General features: G+C 31.7%; 1 protein-coding gene across 4 annotated transcripts in view; it reads left to right on the top strand.

Annotated features, from left to right (window-relative positions):
- Window positions 1–22,055, top strand: part of LOC129965803 (Na(+)/citrate cotransporter-like) — a 54,968-nt gene that overhangs the window by 21,650 nt on the left and 11,263 nt on the right. For all 4 annotated transcript variants that reach the window (XM_056080002.1, XM_056080000.1, XM_056079999.1 and 1 more), the window contains 9 exons: window positions 71–164; window positions 3,014–3,163; window positions 7,854–7,969; window positions 8,046–8,188; window positions 9,653–9,725; window positions 15,094–15,222; window positions 17,879–17,998; window positions 19,983–20,063; window positions 21,816–21,923. In XM_056080002.1, coding sequence (XP_055935977.1) covers window positions 84–164; window positions 3,014–3,163; window positions 7,854–7,969; window positions 8,046–8,188; window positions 9,653–9,725; window positions 15,094–15,222; window positions 17,879–17,998; window positions 19,983–20,063; window positions 21,816–21,923 — 1,001 coding nt within the window. In that variant the 5' untranslated portion in view covers window positions 71–83. The remainder of the gene's footprint in view (window positions 1–70; window positions 165–3,013; window positions 3,164–7,853; window positions 7,970–8,045; window positions 8,189–9,652; window positions 9,726–15,093; window positions 15,223–17,878; window positions 17,999–19,982; window positions 20,064–21,815; window positions 21,924–22,055) is intronic.

Here is a 22,055-nt window from a genome sequence, read left to right as displayed (position 1 = left end):
ACAGCCAAAATTTCTTTTTATATAGCAGCAGTTGTTCTATTTCTCTCATTTTCTTAATCTTATTTTGCAGGAAAAATTTCAAAATGAAGTGGAAAATATTTGTGTATCTCATGAGCGTTATTTTGCCATTTGTGTTGCTTCCATTAGCGTTGTCTTCACACCAAGTAAGTGCAGAACAAATTTTGGATTTTTCTTAACTTGAAGGGAAAAAAATGTTATAACCCAGGGTATTTTAAACCAAGGGTCGCAATAATAAATATACAATTTATTTTATTTTTCATTTGAATTTAAAAACTCAATTTATTTTAAAAGTAGGATTTGTGATCATAAATGTACAAATTCTATATATTTTTTTTAATTAAAAGAAGAAAACGTAATAACCCGAGTTATTTTAAACCGTGGGATAATGAATGTACATTTGTACGTGGTGATAATGAATATACATGAATATACATTTGATATATTCATGTATATTCATTATAACCAATATGAATATACTTTATAATGAATATACATGATAATGTATGATAATAAATATACATTTTTTTACTTTTTTTATTTGAAGAAAAAAAATGTAATAACTCAGGGCAGTTTAAACCGAGGGTCGCGATCATAAACATGCAATTTTTTTATTTTTTTTTTATTGGAAGGAAAATATTATAACCCAGGGTATTGTAATGTCTTAATCCTGCCCGATCAAATAAAAGAGCAGCGTAAAAAACGATTCCTTTATTTGCAGCCTTATATATGTACACAAAAAAAACTCGTTCAGATATAGGTTAATATTATTTACAAAATTTTTACGACAGTTGAAATTTAATTATGAAATAATTCCTCAATCAATTCGAAGAATAAATACAAAAAAAAAAAAAATGCTAACTGGCTGTTAGTTCAAGCGGCTACTCCAGAGGTAGCTCCAGAAATTCACCGATCTTTATTTGGTGGATCTTAACACAGAAACCCGAATCACACGAAGTTTCTCACAAAATAAGGAACACCTTCGAACAATCGCGGCTCTCCGACTCCTCCTTAAAACGGCTCTCACTGCTCTGCTCTTCATCATCAAAAAATACTTCATTTTATTTCCGATAAATCTCCGCCTCTCATTTTCTCATTGGTGCAATTGAGCTATTTATCACCCAATAGCTGTTCAGCAATGCATCCTCACTGGTTTCTAGTCGATCGTGGGAATATCTATTAATGATTCATCTTTGTTCCTGACCCTTTTCGAACACATGTTAATTATAGTCCCTTCATAATGGAAAAAAAGTTTAAGATCTGCATGGCTTGATGTTCTTCTTCGTTGAATATATGATAGATCTCTATGGAACGACGAAATAAGGATGACGAATATTTCAAGAGCGGTTATTACGTAACCAATATCAAAAAGTCACAAATGCAAGTGATCAATACTTTTCAAAGAGGGGTGTGATTCAAATCCTTGATACGATCTTACTGATGATATTTCGATTACAGGTTTTGGATCACGATAGAAAGTAAAAATCGATACGATATCACTGAAATTTGTCGGAGCGGTGACTGCACTGGAAAGTAACAATCGATACGATCTGTCCAATGGAAGCTCTCGAAAGTAATCTGTGATTGGATTGAAAAGTGAACGGACCGGTTATTGGAATTATCGTATCGTATCATTGAATAGCATATCACTGAAATTTATCGGAGCGGTGATTTCACCGGAAAGTGCGAGGCTTCACTGGAAAGTGCGAAGTCACCGCTCCACTTTACGGGAGTGACCGATATTCGTATTTGATGATGCACTATTCCATACAGATCACTTTTAATTGCTCGTGACATGATTGACTTTGAATACATGTATTCTGTTTACTACTGGCCCCATCTATTGGTAGAATATAGGACTAAAGTAAACATTTTAAAGAAATGACATATATTTTTAACTCACCTTTTCCAGAAAATGGTTCACTCTAATAAATAAATTAAATAAATAGTTTTGAGAAAAAAAATAAAATTTTAAGAAGTAAGCTGAAACAGATAAATTAATTCAATCACACGTTACTTAAATTAGTAAATTAAGTATTAATTGCAATTAATAAATGTTATATTTAATATTAAGTAATAATTTTTAATTAATAATATGATTGAAATAACAGATATTTGGAACGCATATTTAAAAATAACAATAGCAATAGTATTTGTTATTCAAAAAATCGTGGATTATGCATCTCTACGACGAAATGCACATTTGCTGTTCTTTATCTTGATACCACTAATGACCCGACACAATGGCTCTGCTAGAGAAGAGGATGCCCCATCTGGCAATCCGGAGGCACTTAACAATGTGTGTGTGTGTGTGGGGGGGGGTAACAGCTGACGATACATCTGACCGTAATGCCAATTATCAAATGAGGGAAATGGGGAATTTTACAGTATTTTAAATTATATTTGCAATCATAAACATACAATACTTAAATTTTTTTAATTAGGAGAGAAAAAATTATAACTCAGGTTATTTTAAACTAAGAGTCACAATCATAAACATACACGTTTTATTATTTTGTATTAGTAAAAAATGTGATAGCCAAGGTTATTTTAAGACCAAAGGCCCGATCATAAACATACAATTTTTTATTTTTTTTTATTAGAAGAAAAAGTTGTAATAGCCTAGGATATTTTAAATTGAGGATCGCTATCATAAATACGATCAGAAATAATTACGAAAAAAGTAAGAAAAATATTAACATCATGAAGGCATTCATATCACTTTTACTTTTCGAAACTTAATTTTCGTAGTGTTTTTCTAAATCCTTATGTTTTTCCTGTGTTTTTCTAAATCAAGTTATAAACTACAGAATATTATTCCCATTCTAAAAAAAAATTGACCTTTATACAAAATGCTTTCATCTCAATTTATGGAATAAAAATCTTCAAATTTTGTTGCAATTGAAGAAATTTTAAAAAGAACTGAATTTGAGAAAGACAAGATTTTAGAAAGAGAATTGATTTTCTAATATTTAAGCAATTATTTTCCTTTTAGGAATTGCAGTGTGCATATGTAATGATAATAATTGCTGCTTATTGGATATTGGAGCCAGTTTCAATTGCTGCAGTTGCAATGCTTCCTATGGTCCTTTTCCCAGTATTAGGCATCATCAGTGCAACAGAGGTCTGCAAAAATTACATGAAGGTAAATTTTATTGTTTGAATATCACAAATTTCAAATGTTAGCTGCATTCGAAGACTCTCTCTATGTTGTTACGAATCTGTAATGTTACTTCCCAGCTATTAACTCTGTTAGTTCCATTGCAGGAAAGACCGTTTTATGATCACCTGATCATGATTTGGATGCTGATCGGATGCTGGATCAGTAATCACCCCCCCCCCCCCGGGGCTTAGTGAAAAATTTGGTGACTTTGGCGACAAAATAGACACCAGAATTTTTAAGAATTTTGGCTATAGAACCAACAGGGCCTCAAATATGCTTGATTGTTCGAGAACCTTCTCTGCCCTTCCCCAGAAACTATAAAAAGGCTAGCAGTCGAAGTAATAGACAGTCGTAGAGAGGTTTAGAGTCTCATAGGGAGTAAACGGCGAATTAGTTAGATCAGTCCAGCGAAGCTCAGACGTTGAGTGGAACTCAAGCCATTAGTAAATTGAGCTGTGAGCCGCATCCTGGAGTTTATTATAGAAGCAGCATCGAGTAGTGCGTGGATTAGCCAATCGTGTATTAGGGAGTCGGCAGTTGGATACAACTAAAGCGAGGAGACAGTGGAGAATTACAGGAATTTGGAGAGACCGTAGAGAGTAGCTATGAAGATTCCCACTTCCTGCTGAATTCTATCTGGCCGCTTTGTGTGCTGTGATTATTGTCAGCTACTGATTACTATTTGTGGGCTGCTGTTTGTACTAAGTGTGCTGCTGTGTATTGCTTGTGCATGTTTCGGCTGTGTTTTATCGTCTATGTCTTCGTGTTTTCGTATTAATAAACATCGTCTTTAGCTATTGAGGCTTGTTGTCTGTGTTGCACCACGCACCCACTACAAGCGTTGACTTTACGGATTTAGTGAGGGGAAGTTCCGTAACAATATGAATGAAATCCTCTGTTCATAGGTTACAGCGATGTATCTATCAATATATTTTTAATCATAAAATTGCGATAAACATTTTGGAAGTTCTATTTTAGAAGCCGTATGCGTGTTTTCTTTTATTATGCATATGAATTTTTCTAATTAAATATCAGTAGAAATATTATAGTGCTAATAAAAACATAAATGTCTAAGTATTCTTGCGATATATGCTTAATTAAATGCTTCATTTCTTGTATTGTAATTTCACTATTTTTTTCTTCCTTATGTAAATATAATATGCATTTCTTTCTTAGCTTTCAATGACTGAAGAAAATCTATAAAATTAATTATTTAATGAAATTAATCTTTTCTATTTATATTATTTGTGTACCAGAAAATTTAAAAAAAAAAATATTTTTCGCGAAGCGTTTACTTGAAGACTACTAGTTCTGAAAATTACTATTTTAGTATAATTTTAAGCTGAAAACGATCCATTAATTAAGTGAAATAACAGAAATAATGACATAAATTAAAGACATAATAAAAAGACATAAAAAAAGTCATTTTGACTGTGTGTGTATGTTTCACATTTTCTAAATGACATGGATGATTTCAATCAAACTTCGTACATTTATTCATTAAGGTATCTTATTCTTTATATCGCCAACTGTTCAGAGTACAAAAGTTAACTAAATATTCAGTTAATTTGAAATTAATCGAAATGTCGTCCTTTTTCTTTGGCAATGCCAAAGGAAATTATCCTACAAGAAATATTTTGATATCATCTTAAAATTCAACCTTTTGCCATTTCAGTGATGTCAAATTACTTTCTGTGCAATTTTTTTCAAATGTTTTAATTTTTTTCAAAAGTTAATATAGGATTTTCTGAAATACGGAAGACACAAGTCTTCAATCTAATATACTATTATTTTTTTGAAATTCATATTTTTTGAAATTATTATAATTGATTAAAGGTAATTATTTAAGAGCGTATAAAAGAAATTAAAGAAATAAAAGAAAAACTGGCATGCCTTCAACTTAAGCGATTACTAGCCAGCAAAATCCAAGGGCAGTCAATCAAATGATATAGGGATTGTATGAATTATGGCAATCTATATAGAATTAGTTTTACATTCAAAATATTAAGATAAATTCATTCTAATTTCAAGCAAACCCGGGTTTATATTCTATTTAGTTGATAATAAATGGTATATGATTGCGTTCTACAAGCCACATTGTTTGACCCAGGCATATATATACATTGGTGGTGAAAATATGAAATTTAGAGCAATTTTCTCTGAAATTTTTACCAGTTTGAATTAATTAAAAATTGAACGAGACTTTGACATTTTACTGTGATAACTTTCAAAAAATATTATTGGACAAGAATAAATTTGTCATCCCCTTAAAACTAAAAAAATCTTTTTAATGATTTCTATTTTAATTGCCGTGCAATTTTTTCTAAATTGTAACAATTATCAAAATTTGTTTTTGCATAATCTGCAACAATAATTTGCATTTTTGAAATAAAATTAATTTTTTTTTCATTATTTAATGTAATACTCAATCGTGCGATTTTTTTTCATTATTGGAAGTAGGGATTGCAATACCGGTATACCGGGATACCGAATACCGGTATTTTGAGCCATTTGTACAATTTTGTAATACCGGTATTCACAAGTTTAAATACCGGTTTTTCGGTATTTACTAGAAATTTTTAAAATGGTCTCCACTATATGTTCAGGGATCGCGAACGTAGCAAAATAGTATACATTTTTGTTGTTATGTCTCCGTGACAGGCGAAATTAATTAGCTGATTAATTGCTTAAATCTAAATTAGCGAAACATGGATTATCCCTGAAAGAAAATATTTTATCCATAACGACTTATGGAGCAACAATTATGAAAAAAGTTAGAAAGTTGATTGGTGCAAATCAGCAGTTGTGCTATGCACATGGATTCAATTAGGAGTAATAGATGTATTATACCAAAAAAATAAAGAACAGGAGAATCCAAATACTGTGGATATAGAAACTTACGATTCCAACTTTGAAGAGAGTAAAAGTGAGAGTGATATTGACAATGAAGATAATGACAATGTAATTGTTGAATAAGATATTGCTAATGACGATGAAATATTAATCTATCAAGAATTGCTTCCTATAATTTATAAAGTTCGAAAAAATGTTAAGATATTTAAACGTTCCCCTATAAAAAGGATATATTACTAAAATATATATTAACTGAAAATAAAACAGAATATATGTTAATATTAGATTCTAAAACACGTTGGAACAGTTTACTCCTAATGATGGAACGATTTTTGAAACTGAGAAATCCAATCCAAAAAGCAATAATCGACTTAAACCTGTAAATTATTTTTTCAGATAGTGAATTCGACTTAATATCCAGAACTATATCAGCTCTACTTCCAATAAAACTGACTATTGAGGCATTATGTCGGAGAGATTCTAATAACAGCTAATGCAACAATAAATTTCATGTTGTAGTCACTGAAAGAACAGCACACATCACTATCTAAAGAATTATATATTACATTGAAAAATGGCACAGAAGAAAGTCATACCGAAATAGAATATGTCTTTTGGTATTTACATAATTATAATGATTTTAAAAATGAAAATGAAAAAGAAGAAAAGAAAATAACAAGTTCAAATCTGATTAAGTTTAGAGTAAATTTTCTTAAAATTTTTTACCCACAAACCTATCCACATTCAGAAGAATTCGGTTCAATTATCCAAGATTATGATGTCACTACTGTCGATAGTGAAAAGAAATTGTCTCTTGAACAAAAATTAGAATTAGCGATAAATAAAAAAAAAATTCAACGAACCAAAATACAATACAGAAATCAGCTATATCCAAAACCATCCGACGAGAAATCGATTTATTTGAAGATGAGGGATTTAGAGGTAAATACTTTAAAAAAATATATCGCGCATTGCTAACAGTACCACGAGCTAGCGTAGATGCCGAAAGAGGGTTTTCGACAGCTGGCAATTTTTACACAAAATTACTTTTCAGGTTTAATGACAGTACAATTGATACATTATGTTTTTTTAAGATCCCATTTCAAAAATTTGTAATAGTACCACAGACTAAATAGTGATATTTACACTTTTTTTGTGATTTAAATAAATAAGATGTTCCTTTACTTTTTTGTGATTATATACTGTTATAATTTATAAGTTACAAATTATTTTTTGGGATATTTACACTCTTTAACAAAACTGGCAAATAAAACAATGAAACACCTGTGTTTTCTTTCTTTTTCTAAAATTTCTAATACCGGTATTAAAACCGGTATCCCAGTATTAAGATTTAGAAAATACCGAATACCGGTATTGAAATTTTGGTCCGGTATTGCAATCCCTAATTGGAAGCTGTCCCCCTCCCCAGAATGAGTACTGTATGTTTCCTCTTATTATCTGTGCAGTTTATTTAAGAAGCAAAGCAGTACGGAGAAGTCAACATGCAATTAGAAAATAGATTACCACCCGATGTTTTTATTAGCTCTATGATGTTTTGGAACTTGAACTCAATAGGGAGGTTCATGTGCGCGCATGTAAATTGAAAAAATAAAAAGACCAATTAAAATAATGCTTTATGATCATCAAAATTCGATAATAAAATATACCTTATTACGAAAAAAAATGAACTTTCTATGAATAAAAGATTTAATTGAAGCTAATTTTTACCAATATTTCCGGGGAGCCAGCTGATCACCAAAGGTGGCTGGTATTAATAAATGTTCTACTAAAAGATTTGAATATATTTTTGTGATCACAGGAAGGCTACATGGCATTCATTGGAGGTGTGATGGCTGCCTTATCGATGGAGAGCTGTAAACTGCACGAAAGAATTGCTCTCAAAGTTCTGCTTCTAGTCGGTGCAGAGATTAAGTGGTGAGGATCAGTTTTTTCCTAGATATATTCTTTTGATATTTAGTAAAGTGTTTCAAATAAAATATTTTCATAACAGGCTTCTTCTTGGTTTAATGCTTACAACGACGTTCATGTCCATGTGGATGTCTAACACAGCAACAACAGCATTAATGGTCACCATTGTTGACGCCTTGGTTGGAGAAATCAGTTCGAATACGACAGAAATGCATCTAGATGAGAGTAAAACATTCTTCTTAAATTATGTTATTTGAATCATTAAGTGATATTTAATTGAGGTTATAAATGATTTCTTTCATTCTTTAATTTCCATAACTAAAAATCTTTCTTTAAATATACTATATATGTTTCCACACACACACACACACATGATGGACTAAAAACAAGCACTCTGCTATGGGGTCTACCAAATACATATATATTTAGCATCATACAAAGATAATGAGATGCGCACATAAGCAAGCAAGTGCGCGCAATAATTTTAAACTAGCTCTGTTCTTTAAATAATGTCCTAATCACTTTAATCTCACTTCGGTATAACTTTGATTTCAAAGTTGCGCTAGCTATTAATTTTCCCGCTGAATGAAAATACCGGTCTAAAAATTCTTTAAACAATTATACAAGATCGGACACTCGTTCTTTTAGCCTTTCTACGTACCTATTCGGTTCGTCGTTCTGTTCTCGCCATATCGTGGATGAAAAAAGCTAAAAATTGCAATATATTTAAGAAAAATTAATCAATAAAAGGCACAAAAACAAGTCAATGACTGCTCCTTCAATCCAAGTTATATATCCATAACCGATCGAGCTATGAAGCCTCGAATCTCATTATTTTAAGCCAATGAATGTCTACTTTGTGGAAGTGATGTTTGTTGATTGGTGGATCTACCTAGAGTTGACACGAAATAAAATTAACTAAAATGAAGAACTTCAGTGATTTTTAACTCAAGAAGTACAGATCACAGATGAATCGATCATTTTTTTTGTTTCGATATTAATGCGTCGAAACTATTTTACTAAATAAACCAACTGGCTGCAGGAAGCTACATAAAAGATTTCGTAGGTTTTTTTTTTCATCACTATATTTATTGAATCATGACATCTAAAAATCGTATATGGCATTTAGAACATTTTTCTAAATGAAATCATATACCTATCTCTGAAAATTTAGAAATTTGACATTTGGTCAGGATTGGAGTCGATACTTTATAGTCGTATAAGAATTGTTTTTTTTTATTTTAAATAATAAATCAATCAGATTTTAAAAATTGCATACAGATAAAATAATACTTTTCAGTAAAATAATTTAAAAATGATCATTTGAAAAATTTGACATCTTTAGATATTTTACTTATATTTTTGTTCGTTACATTACTTCTTGAAAAAAAAATGCATTTCATGTACTTTTCAGTAATATTTACCTGACGAATTAATTTTCTTGATACATAACTGCACACATGGTGTATTTTAGTACGATTTAGATAATTAAATTTATATTATGTTCATTTGCAGTTTTTCTAAAAATTAAGCTCGTCTGTTAGTTTTGCTAGCTCTTTTGAAAAGAACAGATTAATAGTCCAGATAATTAAATTCATCTTTCTGATAATTTTTGCATTTTACATTTTTTAAAAAATTTAATTGTTGGCACACTGGAAAATTCTGAATTTATAACGATTTGTTTTACAGATAATGCTGTTATTGGCAGTAATTATATCTACAGTCTTGAAGAAATTGGCAAGACAAGAAATACCACTAAAAGGTAATATATATATACACTCATGTCCAAAATTAAGGTCACAAACATAAAATCTGCGAAAAATCAAAAACTATTCACTGTGTTGCCACAAAATTTGGCACAGAGGTACACTGCAATGGAAGAAAGAACATACACATAACAACACGGAAAAGATTTTAATTGGGAATTAAGAAACAGGGTATATCAAAAAGTGTTAAATTATGAATCAGAGATAAAGCATTTATCTCGAGGAAAGCCTGTCTAATATGGAGTGTGACCACCGTGCACTGCTATACAAGCTTCACAATGAGCTTTCATGCTGTTTATGAGGGTGTCAATAAATGTTTGGGATAACAAAGCACATTCTTCTAAAATAGCGGATTTTAACTCTTGGAGGGTATTAGGAGAAGGGTTACGCTGTGCAACGGCTCTTCCGAGATCATCCCAAACATGTTCAATAGGGTTAAGATCCGGAGTACTCGAGGGCCATTCCATACGTCGAATATCCTCTTCTTCAAGAAAATCATCAACGATCTGGGTTCTGTGTGGACGCGCGTTATCGTCCATAAACATGAAGTCTGGGCCAAAAGCACTCCGGAACAACCACACATAGGCTTCAAGCGATATGCATTGCTTCCTTTAGCGATATGCATTGACAGTACCCGCATCGAAGACGTGCAGTGGTGTACGACTGCCCAACATTATGCCACCCCAGACAAGGATTCCTCTGCCATCAAATCTGTTGATTTCTTTTACGTAGGAGGGATGATAGCGAGCTCCTCGCTCTCTCCAGATGAATATTCGACGAGTGCCACTCTGTGTGGTAAAACTCGACTCATCACTGAAAAGAAAACGCCCCCATTCTTTCTGTACCCATGACTGATGTGTTTGGCACCACAACAACCGGGCTTTTCTGTTGGGTGCAGTCAAAGGGACGCATTCAACTGGTCGCCGGGCATAAAAAGCCCTCTCTGCTAGACGTCTGTATACTGTTTGTCTGGAAATTCTTATTCCAGAATCAACAGCAAGGTCAGGAGCAAGTTGAGGAGCCGTTGTCAGCCTATGCCATCGTGCGCTAAATGCCAAATAGCGATCCTGTGCAGATGTCGTTGCTTTGTGACGACCTTGGCCGGCCTTCCTGGTTACAGTACCACTTGTTTGGAATTGATTCCACAACCTGGATACCACTTTCGGTGCCACTTGTAACCATCGAGCCACCTCCGCCTAAGACTGCCCAGCTTCAAGCCTGCCAACGGATCGCCATCTCAAGGAATCGTCTAAACGATTACGAGAACTCACTCACTGGAAACAGGTTAAATTTTTAGTTTTAATGCAATATTCATAAAATTGCAGGCAAAAATCCCAGAGGCTTAAACGGTCTAATTTCAGTAGTTCCTCAAAAACTAATGCTAAACAACATTTTTTCCCACAACAAAGGTTAATATCGTGTTACAGCTCCTTCACAATATATAAAATATAATTTGTTTAAATTTTACTGGTAGCCATTTAAAATTACTTTGAAAAACACTTTTGTGACCTTAATTTTGAACATGAGTGTATATATGCAATATAGTTTACTTAACAAACAAGCAGGATGCTGAGATAAGATGTATATTATTTTAAACATTGATAATAAAAATAGGAAAAAAGTGAAATTTAATTCAATTTTCTGTAAAATTTAACAGTTTTTATTTTAATAGTTTTATCGAAGAATACAATAATTTATTTTTCGAATAATTTATTGTAAAATAATTAATTAATAATTATTTAATTATAATTTATTTTTCGTTTTGATTTTCGAATCTTTGCGTTTCAGTTCTTTATGAATTAGGAAAACACAGTTTTGGAATTATGTCAGTCTATCGGTCTGTATTTTTATCTATTTATGAACATGATAATTCAAAAACATTTTGACTTTATGGATGAAATTTATCATATCTTTCCACTACATTTGAATGAAACCTATTCAGAGGAAATCTGTTTGGCTATTAGAGTACAGAGGAAATCGATAACTACAGTACGTACAGAACTGTATAAACAGTATTTGACACAGATTTTTACTATCTAAAATGTGAATCAGTATCAAATTTTGATCCAAATCGAATAATAATCGATAATCTGTTATCTGTATTTTGGCATACAGATAAAAACTCAAAACTCAATAAGTATATAGAATTTAGTATGCGATTTTGTGATTACGATTCAGCAGAAGAATGCCTCCAACTCCAACTTGATGTTTTATATTGAGAGTAATGGCTATTTATTCCTTCTCTCGCCGCAAACTATATTTCCTTATATTTATTCGTATTTTTGTTATTAATATTTAGAATAACAAATATCTTTCACGAATATCTTGCATTCCTTATTCATTCTTTAGGATAGAGAATAATAATGTTAAAAAATTACGCAATTTTTAAAAGCAAGTGTTTTATTAACATATTGTTTAAAAATTGAAAAACAAGCAATTTAGTTATAAAAGTTTTCTGCAATATTTTTGAACCTATAATATTTTCTTTTAACATTAAATATTAAGCGATGATGAATTTCATCTTCCAAATATGCCGAGATGATGAATTTCATCTTCACTGAAATTTAGTCATTATTCTATCTAAGCACAATGCTGGAAATATTACTAATTTGACTCTGTTTTTGCTCTAGCTGTCTGCTTCAGTTGGAAAATTGGGAACGTTGTCTCTTCGACTTCCTTCAAAGCTTTCATAATTTGAAGCGCTTTTTTTTGTTAATAAAGGCATATTGTTACAGATTATAAAGGGTAAAAGGAAGGATATTGTTACAAATTTAAAATTATGCAATTTGTATCAATTCGTGACCAGCTCTACCCGATGGATTAAGTTCAAAAGTTGACACACATTTATAATTTGTGCGAGAAATATTTTCCAAACTTTATTTATTTAGTTTTTTCATCGTTGAAAAGGTTTCTAAATACAGCACTAGACTTAAAGGAATATAACCAAAATTTGATACTAAATTTAAATTTGGATGTTGAGAATTATATATCAAATTTTATCTCTCTCGCTCTTTAAAATTTTGAGTTCCCATATTCCCATATGTATAAAAACAAATCGACAGCTTTTTCAATGAGCAAGTTTATCAAAAACATGATACAGCGCTTAAGTTTTAAGCAATTTAGTTATGTTTAAGTTTTAGTCAATGAACTAAATCTTTATTGATTAGCGTTTTCCGGGTTTGAGTTGCCATAAACACAAATTTTGATGTTGAATGATGGATTAACAGATATACACATACAAGCACAGTTTCAAAAATAAAGTTCTCGGACTGACAAGTTGAAATTCATAAATATATGAAGGTCAAACTTTTTAACGATTACAATATTTTCTTCCGAGAATGTTTTCAATATTTTCTTTGTATCCAAAGAAAAAAAAAACAGTGGGAGTAATATTCCCAAAAATTTCTCGCATATTCTCTGATAAACTTGTCATGTTAGAGAAAGTCTTACATAGCCTTGACGTACAATAGTTATAAAATATTTACTTTCGGCGTTGTAACATTCCCCGTTTCTCAGTACTGATAAGACATTTACAGCCAGTTGTGTCGTCGCTGTTACTTACTAAACCCCTCGAGATTGCCAGATGGTGGATCTTTTCACCTGGGTGGTCTCGCATCTGTTCATTAGCGACTACAATGACAGACCACATGTGGAATTTCTCGTCAAAGAGGTATTGATAGTACCTTCAAAGAGAAAGGGGTGTCCAATCATCTGGATGCTAGATGTTTCTCTTTGTGAAAGGACCTTCCCACGACCCACTGGCGCCGCTCAGAGAGTATATGGCTGAATCCAAATTGGCCGAAAGAGAGCTCAAATGACCAATGTAAATTAAGAGGCCGAGATTGTCGCCGAAATAAAGTGCGGAGATTTTTTTAGGAGGGAGAGAAGAAACGAATTGCAGTAGACGGTTGGACTACGCTCACGAGTTCGGAGTCTGAGAAACTACCCCTGGAGTGGTCGTGTTGATATGATGGAGAACTGAGTTTCAAGAAAAACCTTCGATTTTGACTGTTGTATCTCCTACTACAGGTGTAAATAACTATTTATTTAACCATGATTAGAACAAGTTTTTCTTTGTATATATAGGGCTGTAAAATAAAGAATTGTTTGGAAATTCTGCTTCGTTATTTGATCAGTCAAGATCAGGACATTACAGCGTGAACTTAACATTTTTACTGAATCTATCGTCTCATATTTGGCAAGAGCTTTGGTGAATAATCCCTGGCACGTGTTAATAGTATCCAAAAATCGAATTTGTCTTTTAAACACGTTTTACTCAACCGATTAAAACAAAAATTTGATTCAAAATTACATTTGTAGTCACAAAATCCCATATCAAATTTGATATATTTAAGTCGTTGGGTTTTCAAATTATCATATTTGCAGGCTTCTAAAAGTAGAGATCCACCGACAGTCAACCATTAGTGGGATTTGGCTCAAAATTTGATAGGTATCACTTTATAGGTGATACTTTAAATGTTAAATCTGTGTACTTAATTTTATCTATATACTCTTCGTTTTATAATTATCATGACTTATATTCGGAGAGTCAAACAGACGGACTTCCTCTAAACAAATTTTACTCAAAATGTAAAAGAAATCTTCAAATTTGATTTAACCCTTTCTAGGGCCGTGGGAAGTATGCTTCCCACCAAATTTATCAATCTTGGTATGAATTTATGTAGGTTGGCATAAGTTTCTGACAATTTTTTTTAGAAAGATAGAAACTTAGATGCTTTAGTTCTTTATTTTACACAAAATGGTGCCTTGATTTGATACTTAATTATTAATGACCCAAATTAATTAATCTAATTAAATTTATCCAATAAGCTAAAGGAATCCCTTTTCTTATTCTGATTTAAAACCTAAAAATATTTTAACATAATATGACTAGAAAAAAATGGCCCTTTAAAGGGTTAAAGATCGTATACCAAATTTCGTCCATCTAGCTCAGAGCGTTTTTGTCACAGACAGACGGATGCATACTTTCCAAAAATGTGTTTTTCGAACTCGGAAAGGCCTAAAACGTAGAGATTCTTAAAAGTTGCGAATTTCAAATATTTTTGACGATCGCTCAATTTCCTGTATAATGCGTATACGAGAAAGTTAAAAAAGAAAATGAAGAAAATCTAAAATATGTGTACTAAACAAATAAAACCAATGCAAGACGAATTCAAAAGATATTTCTGTTAAAAGAGGGCATACTTCATACTAAGGCAAGTATTTATCGAAGTTTAATTTATGAATTTTTATTTTGCTTTAATTAATTTCTTTAGTATAGTATAGTATAGTTTTTGTACCCAAAGTGTTATTGTAAATTTAACTCGCTGTTATATTTTAAGGAGTCTTCTTTTTTCCTCATAGCAAAAGAAATAAATCTTGTGCTTTGAGAATAACATTACTTCTGGGTGTCTGCTATGCCGCCAATATTGGAGGAACTGGAACATTAATAGGAACCGGTTCAAATTTGGCGTTCATAGCAATGCTTGAAAAGTATGTTGTACTATTTTTTTTCTTTATATCGTCATTTTAATATCAAAAATTTAGATAAATAGAAATGATTCAAAATTATAATAATTTTGATTCATAGATAAATAGTAATTATTTAAAAATATCATTATTTCGACAGTTATTGTTTTAGTTTACTAAATTTTATGTTCTATATTATACCAAGAATAGAACTGAAAATTTTGTAATTCTCTTTTTTTTAAAACTGTCTTAATAAATTTTATCATCATATAGAGGATAAGAGATTCTCCATACCACATCAGACGTTTGATGTGGTATAATTCTGAAATTTCAAGGAGTGGTGTATTATTGTAATAATGATATTTCAGAATTTTTACAATTTTATCGTCAATTTTTTTGAATAAAATTTTGATTTTATTGAGTAGATTCTGAATCTGAGAAAAATTGGTATTAAGTTTCCGAAACAATTACGATTATCAAAAACCTTATCTCAAATTAGGCTATAAGTAAAACTAATCATCCAAAATTTGCGAAACTGTTCGGAAAACTGCATGAATCATGGGCATTTGTTCCGGCAAAGAAAAAAAATAGTTTACGTATTTCTACACCAGATGACGTTGTATCAAGAATACTTGTAGGAAACAAGTAATTGTGTTTGGCATCACATTGTAAATGCTATAAAATCGAGAGCTTCGCAGTGATCTCTTTGTGTTTGCTACCTTCCCGATTCCCATATGTTAAGTTATGCGATGATTGGTTGTGGAACATTTGCGACTAAGTAATATTAAGTAATGACAGTGTCCGTCAGTGATTATGACCGTCTACTAAGTAATGACAGTGATAATATAAGAGCTGTAACTGGAGTTAGAAATAGTATTTCAAGGCATGTACTAAACATTTACACGCACACATTTTGGCAAATACAGAACATGCCAACTTACATTTTCATATAGTTTCTGGAAATGTTGGCCATCACGCGGAACATATTTTGTTGTAAATTTCTCGTGTTTCATTGGGTTTTTTTTACAGCATATTTTGTTTCAATAAAAATAATTGACATTTTGCAAGTGTGAAAAAATAGTAATTACCGTGAAACTGTTTTGAAAAAAAATAAAGACTGAAATAACTTTTATACACGCCTATATCTTAGATGCCAAATCCGTTTAATAAATTTTATTAAAACAGATCTTTCATGTAAGTATCCTGATACCGTGTGCTCGAGTAGTCAGCTAAACAGAATGGATTTATAAGGACCTATAGCTCAGATGCCAAATCTGCATAACAAATTTCATTTATACAGATAATTCTTGCAAGACTACACAATAGCTGAGACAAAATGCTACTTGTCAAAATCAGCCGAAATTATTCTTTCAAAATTGTTCAAAAGTGCAGTTCTCACGAAGAAAATCCAAACCACAGGATCCAAACGGACGCATACAGATTTCTAACTCTGCAGTGTTTGTTCATATGCTTATACATGTCATAAAAATGTTCACAATGTAATTTATCATTTTTTTTTCTTTTCAACTAGTAATCTCATTTCTCTGTAAGTTCAACCCATAATCACCATTTAAGTATTCTTGTCCCCCTTCGTTTAGTTATTACTTCACCAAAAATTGAATACAGTCGTGTAGGATTCGACACCAATGGTGTTCTCTCTGGAGATCCCTGGATGGTTTGTCGTCTCTTTCTTTCTTGTAGCATTTTTTTCCTTCCTTCTATCTTGTGCTCATCCAACTGGTTAGATAACTTAGTGTTATAGGCACAGGATGGCGTTATGTATGTTACTTTGTGTTCGAGCAGCCAGCCAAACAGGCGCCCAGTGAACGGACTTTGTACAAAATTTGATAGAAATGTACAAATTGAATATAAAAGCCACATACAAAACTTGACCCTTCTAGATCAAACTATTGTCTAGTTATCATGTTCCCAAAAACATAAACATAATCCAAAATTTGTGTCTTGGGTTCAGGAAGGTCTGACATGTAGGTCCTCAAATCTCGAGTTCGAATATTTTTAGGATTAAAATATTGTTACAAACAGTAATGTTGCTTCCCAGCACTGTTAATTCTATAACCGGAAAGACTGATTTACAATCATATGTATTGGGTGCTGCTCGATTGCCGAGGCAGTGATCCCAGAGCTTGGCGACAAACTTGGAGACCATCTGGCGACTTTGGCGACAAAATGGATAATGCTGGAAACTTCGAGAATTTTAACGACATACAACAGGAACTGAGATACGCCTGATTGGCCCAGAAGGTTCTAGGACCACCTCCCGGGAATTATAAAAGGCCGGCAGAACTATAAAGGAATTATAAAGACCAAGCTCTGGGATCACTGACTCAACACCCGAACAGCACCCAATACTAATCGGTCTTTCCGTTCTGAGAAGCAACATTACTGGTTTGTAACAATATTTTCTATTTGTGTGTATCATACACGAGAAAATAAATACTATTCTACTAAGTAATTATAAATCAGATTTGTAAAAGCTTTCTATTTCATAAATAATTTTTAAATTGAGTCTTAAACAATATCTTGCCTGTAATTTCTTTGAGAATCTATATGCTTAAGACATTATCTATATTGATTCATTTTCGTTATGTTAAAGTAACGATGTCTTCTTATGCGATATAATAAAATAATTTTGCATATTAAAAAAGGTTATTGTTTTTAGAATTTATCCAGGTAGCGAGGAAATTTCTTTTGCCACTTGGATGATGTACAATGTACCTGGAGTATTTTTATGTACTATCATTGGTTGGTTCTACCTATGGCTGATAAACATCTACTTCTCGTAAGTACAACATTTTAATGGAAAGGCTACAAATTGTTTGAACGAAGATTGAACAAGTTACGCGAATTAACATTGTTATCTCTGCGTTAATAAAAGCCAATTTTTCATAAGAAAATGAACAGTATATTAATTAAATAATGTGTTTTAATCTTGTCTGAAACATTTCGAATGGTTTCATGAAAGTTACTGAAGTTTTTACTTCTATTGGGAAGTATCTATGATAGAAAATAATTACTACATTTCTGTGACTCAGTTTTATTAAGTTACTCCAATTCTATTTTTGCTTTTATTTTGGAACTGTTAACTCTTTCAATTAATGAAAGATTAAGAAAGTTAGTCGGTTTCCATAAACAGATTAATATGCTTAGCAAACTAGATGGCCAAAGTGACAAGTAAGAATTATAATTTGCTAGTGGTAAAACCAATACCAGATAACAGAGAGAAAATTTGCTGTGATCAATTAATTATCGTGATTATTCCCAAAATTTTAAATATTTTGACCCAGTTTATGGAAACTGATTTTGTTTCAACTCATTTAATTCTCAACACATTGAATTTTTCAAGGGAAAATAACACATTTTTTCCGAAAGAGGTTTCATGTGTTTTATGGAAAATCTAATTTTGTGAAGGAAAAAACAACCCATATTTATTATTAAATATAATAAATGTTCAGATAAATGACAATAAACTGAATATTGGAATGATTATAACTTACAGAATTGAACTTTTTAGTGAAAAGGTTTATTATTATTATTATTATTTTGTGGGTGATTCGCAAGGTGAAGAGACTCTTGTTTTGTGTCTCCATTTTCTGTCATTCGGAATGAATTTTCTGTTTTGAGTATTGCGCTACTTTTTTTGCTTTATTATTGTCAAGAGATTTGATGAAGAATTTAAACCAATTATGTGGGATGGCATTCTTCCATTTTTGCAAATAATGTAAAAATATATATTTAACATCTTCTTGCGATCTATAATTTTGGATACTCTGTAACATCGTATTTCCTCTCATACATCTTTAAAGTATTGTAATGATTCCCCATTTCCCTCACATGATAATTGACTTTCCGGCCAGATGTAACATCACCTGTTTGCCCACACATCGTTAATTGCCTCCGGATCGCCATATGAGGATCCTCTTCGGAAGTGGAGTCATTGTGTCTGGTTGTTTGCTGTATCCAGATAAAGGACAACATATGTGTGTTTCGTTGTTTCATCATATCTTCTAGGGAGAAGAACGTCAAAATATCCAGATGTTAAACGTTTTTATTATGAATGGATTTCTCACATCTTCGAGGAACAATCAATCACCAGCAATCGCTGTCATTAAATATAGGTGGACTTTAGCCGGTGTCAGCGGTGAATTGAATATAATTAACATGTGTTCGGTAAGGGTCAGCTACATAGATGGATTATGAACAGACATTCCACAATCGACTGGAGATCATTGAGGAAGCATTGCTGAGCAGCCATTGGGTGATAAGGAACTCAAATGCATCAATGAGAAAGTCCGAGGCGGAGATAAGACGGAAATAAAACGCGGAAAGTTTGTTTTGAGCAATGAGAGCCTTTTAAGGAGCAGTCAGAAAGACGTTGGTGTTCGAAGGTGTTCCTGATTTTGTGAGGAACCCGTGTGATTCGGGTTTCTGTGTTATGATCCACCCGATGAAAATCGGTGGATTTCTGGAGCTATCCCTAGAGTTGCCGTTTAAGCTAATAGCCTGTTAGTGGTTTTTTTTTGTGTGTATGTCTTTATTCTCCGAATTGACCGAGGAACTGTTTCATGATTAACTTTCAACTGTTGTGTGAATTTTGTAAATAGTATTAACCTAGATGAGAACAAGTTGTTTGTGTGTCCATATATAAGGCTGTAAATAAAAGAATTGTTTGTTTACACGACTCTCTTACTTGATCGGTCAGGATCAAGACATTACAGTGGCTTCTCATTTCATCTCATTTCTCCTCCCTTTCTTTTTTATTACAGAAAAATGAAGCAAAATGACGAATCAAAGGATGAAATTTATGGAATAATTTCAAAAAGATATGGACAATTAGGCACTTTAACGTAAGTTTCTATTATCTTTCATAAATGTTTAATAGACTGTTGCCATCAGTGATGTAAAAAAAAAGATTTTCTTTTTTTTACATTTTTATGAAAATATTTATAAAGCTTTTTCTAAAACTTTTTTTTGCATATGTTTTTTATGTATTTTTAATTTTAATGCTTATTTAAAATCATTTCCTGAAATTTAGAGTAAACTCCTTTAACTAAGACAAATATTTTGAAATGAAAGAATTCAATATTTTAGTTTATATATAAACTAAACACATGTTTTATTTTTAATAAAAAATAATAATCAACAGGTTTTAATTATTAAAATTTGAATAAGTTTTCAAAATAGAATTTTTAATTTTAATTATAAAAGTACGCTTGACAAGACGAAATGTTGTAATATTATGATTATTCCTTATAGAAGCATGTGTCTGTATGATTTTGTCTTAAATTCAAACTAAGTGTCGTCAAAAAATGTGTAAAAAAACAAATTATTTTGTTACATTTTTTTTCATTTAATCATTATTTTTAACCAATAACTGAAAACTGAGCAAGAAATGTATTAAGAGCAACATATTCAAATTCTACGCACATCGGAATATTCTTTCATGGAAGGCTTGCCAATATAAGTTCTGTTTATCATAACAGTACACATTAGAAGGCTTTCTAATTATTCGGAAAAAAACCATTTGAGATTTTACCGAACAAAACATGGACAAAACATTGGACATTGGAACATGGACAAAAATAGTTAATACCGTCATTATGATATAAATAAATTCATTTAATTGTTATTTTAAACCGTTACTTTTAATTATTTTATTTAACAATTCTTGCTGCCTGATTTTATGGGTGCAAAATTTGTTTTGAATAAAAACCAGTGGAACTTCCCTCCCTCCAAAACTTTCTAAAATGCTTTGTAATGAAGGTATATTCTCCACCTCTTGCAAAAATTGTGGATCTTGGGTAAGGTAGGGAATACATTCCATCGCACTGACGTACAATAGATACGAAATATTAACTTTTGGCATAAATATAGCATTTTTATTGAATATATCGTGTGATCTTTGGCGATCTTTTTCGGCCTTTAATTCCTGGCATACGGTTAACCATATCCGAACAAAATAGCTTGTCGTTAAAGTTGTGGGAAGAGTTCGGCATCTCGATAGAGACTATCGGGTTTGAAGAGTTGAAGAAGTTGACCTGAGTAGCAAAGATATGTGCCGATACTGCTACTGAAATGGATAGTGGGCACTGATCCTGGAGAAAGGGGGGCATTAGTTTAGAAATTAATTGGAATTAGCAAATGTTAATATTCGTTGTCTGTTGTTCCCAAATTCCAATTTGGAAACAAGATTAAAGTTTAAATGAAAGGATTAAAGTTTATGGGTTAATGCAATCTTGTAACGTCCGTAATTACAAACCATACTACCAGAGGTAAGTATTCCACTTAATTCAAACAAAATAGTCAGAACTTTGCCAAACCAGCATAGTTTTGATTCGATATAGATAGTATTCTTTAATCAATTAAGAAATATTAGCATATAATTTAATTTTTTTCGTAAATTCATGGCTTAAGACATTCGGATCTATGTCCCTACTTCCCTCGACTTAGCTTTCATTGATCCTTCTCTGTTTCTGAATTATTTAAAGGGTTAATGAAATATCAGAAAGGGTCCAAATTCATTATTTTGTCTTTAAAATCTGTTTATTTCTTTGTTATTTAAACTCCTGTTTATTATCAAAATATTCTTACATTTTCAGGTCACATGAGATATCTGTGATCGTACTGTTTTCTCTACTAATCGCCTTATGGATATTTCGAGACCCGAAATTCATACCAGGGTGGTACACTGCTCTAGGTTTCAAGTTGTAAGAACATTTTAGATATTTTTGATGAATTACAGATGTCCAATATAATTTTTTTAAAAACATTCTTGTAATAATTTATCTATCCGTATGATTTATTAATTGAAACTACGTTCCTGAGTTCTCGTTTTGGTA

The sequence above is a fragment of the Argiope bruennichi genome, chromosome 4 (genome assembly GCF_947563725.1).
Source record: "Argiope bruennichi chromosome 4, qqArgBrue1.1, whole genome shotgun sequence".
Taxonomy (NCBI): Eukaryota; Metazoa; Arthropoda; class Arachnida; order Araneae; family Araneidae; genus Argiope; species Argiope bruennichi.
The sequence above is the reverse complement of the archived record's forward strand: the minus strand, read 5'-3'. Positions and strand labels throughout refer to the sequence as shown.